This window comes from Drosophila kikkawai, unplaced genomic scaffold (genome assembly GCF_030179895.1).
Source record: "Drosophila kikkawai strain 14028-0561.14 unplaced genomic scaffold, DkikHiC1v2 scaffold_186, whole genome shotgun sequence".
NCBI classification, from domain to species: Eukaryota; Metazoa; Arthropoda; class Insecta; order Diptera; family Drosophilidae; genus Drosophila; species Drosophila kikkawai.
The window spans coordinates 100,303-104,310 of NW_027222522.1; the positions used below are offsets into that span (position 1 = coordinate 100,303).

Consider the following 4,008-nt stretch of genomic DNA (forward strand, 5'->3'; position numbering starts at 1 on the left):
CCCCCGAAGAAAGAGGGGGATGTGAGGAGTCGTTCGACTCCCCACAAATACTGGCGGCCAACTACAACGACAACCGCGCCAGCCTCCGACAACAAAAACAGCTCCCGCAGCCACAACAACAGCAACAACAGCAGCAGCCGAACAACAACAACAGCAGCCGAAAACCCAAAACCAAAACAACACAGGCGGCCAAGGGCCAAAACTAAACAAAACGCTCGCGAATACTCTGTATAAAACTTTGTAGATTTCTAGTGTACGATCTATATTATATCTAATTAATAATTGTATTAATTTAAGCTTAAGCGATAATCGGTAGTTATCTTTTCCCCCCGTTCTCACACCACTAGCGCACACACACACACCCGGAGAGCCGTTCGCGAACTTCTCTCTCGTGGCAAATGTGGCTGCCCCCGCAACATATGCCAGTCACGTCAGCTGTGGGCGAGATCAGCTGTGACCGAGTGTTGAGAAGCGTCGAACACTGCACAGGTCTGGCAACACTCCGCTGCCACCAGGTGGCGCTGTGCAAACCGACCGGCAGGTGGCGCTATCGTGACAGCTGTCGCGCAGACAAAAGCTACCTGCTACGACGTGCATATGCGATCTGCAAATGCAAAATGTAGCATAGCTTTCATTTCATTTTAGCTGCTGCTCTTGATCCTTGGCAGGAGGTAGCGGCTGTAAAGCCAAACCCAAGGCTCGCACAGAGGATAAGTAAGGTGGTAAAGGTCATGGAGCAGACCAATAGCCAACCCCACCGCTATACGGTACACCTGTAAAAAGGGGTCTGGCGACCGAGCAGGAGCGGTAAAACTCCCACCTGCTTAGTCACGGGGAAACCCCTGGCCAACGAGGGACCTCGCAAGTGCACATGCCACCCCTCCCCTCCACGTAGCGTCTGTCCCACAATGGGCGGCTACGTGATCTACGTCTGTGCCATAGTGGCCGGCAGATGATCAAGCCTAGCAGCAGGCCCCAGCTGCACCCAAAAATCCAGGTAGCGTCTGACCCAAAGTGGGCGGCTATCTGGTCTGCGTCTGAGCCATAGTGGCCGGCAGCTTTAACACCTGGCAGACGGTATAAAATGCAGCCTAGCATTGGGCGACAATGCACCTATTTTTGGAATGTCAGAGAATAACTTAAATACTCCAGGTAGCAGCCACAATAGTGGAAATCCACCCGTGGGAATTCCTTCGGTTAGGGCAAGGATTCTGGAGGCCCTACCTAACACTCCAACACACCCTGTCGTATCGGTGGCTGACTTGGCCGCCACGCTAGGTAATGCACCAAGCCAGAAGGAAGAGAAGAGCAGGGGAGACGCGGCGGCTTTCAGGAAGAGCAGCCTGTTGGCACATTCCCCACCCCTCGTGCCACCCTCGGCGCCGGAGAGGAGTGCGGTCGGCGATCCCACCGACTCGGTCAAGAGGGGCAGAGACCCGGCCAGCCCGACGAGCGGTTCAAAGGGTACGCTTCCAAAGAGAAGCAAAGCCGCCCAGGAGGAGGCCGTCGTCGAGGTTGAGCAGGAGAGGACGCTCACTCGCAACGAGTGCGTCACCAAACTGGGAAAGCTGCTGGACGAACTCCACGGTCTGGTGCATGAGAAGCAGGTGCGCCATATTAACATCGCAATGAAGGCGATGATAGCAGAGATGCGGAAGCTCAAAACCGGCATCGAGCAGTCGGCAGTGGAGCCAGAGAGAAGGAGTGAGCCGGAGAGCGTGTGCTGCAGATGCTCCCAGATTCTACCAGCCGGGAAGCTGGTAGAAAACAAGGCACAAAAGACGGCGGTAGTGCCAAGGAAAGATCGGGCAGTCCAGACTGACCCGTGGAGAAGGGTCAGCCAACAAGACGGCATAGCCGGGGCTAGTCACGTCCCCAGGCAGAGGCGAACCCCCCTAGCCCAGGCCACAGCCCGTGCCGCAGCCCCTGCAGCACCGAGAAACGGTGCCAAAAAGGCAAGGCCTGATGCCCCAGCGATGCCTCGGGTACCGGAGCGGCGGCATGAGAGTGTAGTAAGGCCACCTGAACCCGAGCCTGTGACTGCCGGGAATTCGTGGAGCACAGTGGCTAAAAAGAGGAACCAGACTCGCAGAGCACGCCCAGACGCGGTGGTAGTGGAAGCTCCAGGGAAGAGCTACAGCGAGATCCTGGCCCTGGTCACGAGAAGGGAGGACAGGCAGCTGACCGATCTCGGAGGGGCTGTCACCAAAGTTCGCCGGATGGCTAGGGGGAATTTACTCCTCGAGGTAGCCAGAGGGAGCACAGAGAGCGCTGAGTCCATGAGAGACAGCATCTCCAGGGTCCTGGGCGACGCTGCGGAAGTGCGAGCCCTAACGGAGGAGTCGAAGGTCTGCGTCTTCGAGATACGTAACCTCGACGCGATCGCGACGGAGAAGGAGATCCGTACCGCCCTCGCGGAGCAATACCAGCTCTGCGACGGAGCAGTGAGGATACGAAGCCTCCGCCCCGGGTACGGGGATTCCAAAACGGCGGTCTTCAGCCTGCCATGCTCGATGGCGAAGGAGGTCAGACGGCTCGGCAAAGTCCGCATAGGCTGGACCATATGTAGAGTGCGGGAGCGCGAGGGCCCTCCCCGCTGCTTCAGATGCCTGGAGCTTGGCCACATCGCCATTAGGTGTAAGAGCCTGGTGGATAAGAGCGGCATCAAGTGCGGCGAAGCAGGCCACAAGGCAGTGGCCTGCAAGAAGGAGCCAGTGATCCTTCCAGCGAGCTCCGGAGAGGCCAACGTTCGACCCGGCAGCAAAAGCCGCCAGGCCGGAAGAGGCGGTACCGACACTTCAAGGACCGTATGCAGTTGATTCAGCTTAACCTGAATCACTGCAGAGCGGCGCAGGACCTGCTGATGCAGACGGTGCGCGAGGTAGCGACGGATGTGGCCATACTCAGCGAGCCATACAGGGCGAGCGTGGGAGGAGAGTGGGCCAAGGACCGCTCTGGCAAGGCGGCCCTTTGGCTCTGCGGAGACAGGCGGCTGCGCATGTCCAACATCCAGGTAGCAGACGGATTCGTCCGGGCGGAAGTTGGCGGCTACTGTATCTATAGCTGCTACTTGGCGCCTAGTCTCCCACTGGAGGTGTTCAGTGGGATCCTGGACGACCTAAGCTCCGATCTTCGTGGGAGGCCCAAAGTCATAGTCGGAGGAGACTTCAACGCCTGGGCCCAAGAATGGGGATCCGTCTCGACCAACGCCAGAGGACGCGCGGTACTCGAGGCATTTGCATCGACGGACGTCGTCCTCCTTAATGACGGTGAGCGGCATACGTTCGTCAGAGCAGGAGCCGTCTCCATCATCGACCTGACTTTTGTGAGCGGAGCAATTTCCCAAACCGCTAGATGGGGATTCTGCGACGCATACACAGGGAGCGATCACGAGGCTATCCTATGCTCAGTGGGAGGTCCCGAGAGAGCAGCACTGCGGCCCAGCAAAGCCTACCGGCCAGACACGCTGTGCACGCAGGCGTTCACAAACGCGCTGGACAGCATGGCGGCCGAAGCGACGGGTGGAGCCAACGAGATGGCGAACCGCATCGCAACAACCCTGGAGCATGCCTGTGACCAGAGCATGCGTCAGAGAGGATCGTTCCGGAGGAACCATAGGCCGGTGTTCTGGTGGAGCGATGTGATCGCCGACCTCAGGAGCACCTGCCTTCGAGCCCGGAGGCAGCTGACCCGTGCGCGTGGCACGAGTCGTAGAGCTTAGCGAGGCCTACAGGACGGCGAGGAAGGCCCTCAAGACGGCCATAAAGGACGCTAAGAGGGACCGTTTCCTGCAACTCTGCGACCAGGCGGAGGACGACCCCTGGGGCGGAGCTTATAGGATGGTAGTCAAAGGGCTGAGAGCCGGTAGTACAGCTCCATCGGACCCCGAAGCCTTGGACGGCATCGTGCGGGCGCTTTTCCCGACAGGATCTCCGGTGACCATGGAGCCCAGTGCGGAGCGTCTCCCAAACGACGCCTGCGAAGTCTCGGAAGCGGAGGTGATCCAGA

At 58.8% G+C, this 4,008-nt stretch overlaps 1 protein-coding gene across 1 annotated transcript; it reads left to right on the forward strand.

The window, feature by feature from the left end:
- Positions 1-908: 908 nt before the first annotated feature.
- On the forward strand, positions 909-3,721 carry LOC121502330 (uncharacterized). The gene is made up of 3 exons (XM_070288840.1): positions 909-933; positions 1,153-2,787; positions 2,847-3,721. Exons 1-3 carry the CDS (start codon positions 909-911, stop codon positions 3,719-3,721), a joined length of 2,535 nt encoding a protein of 844 aa, XP_070144941.1.
- Positions 3,722-4,008: the final 287 nt, after the last annotated feature.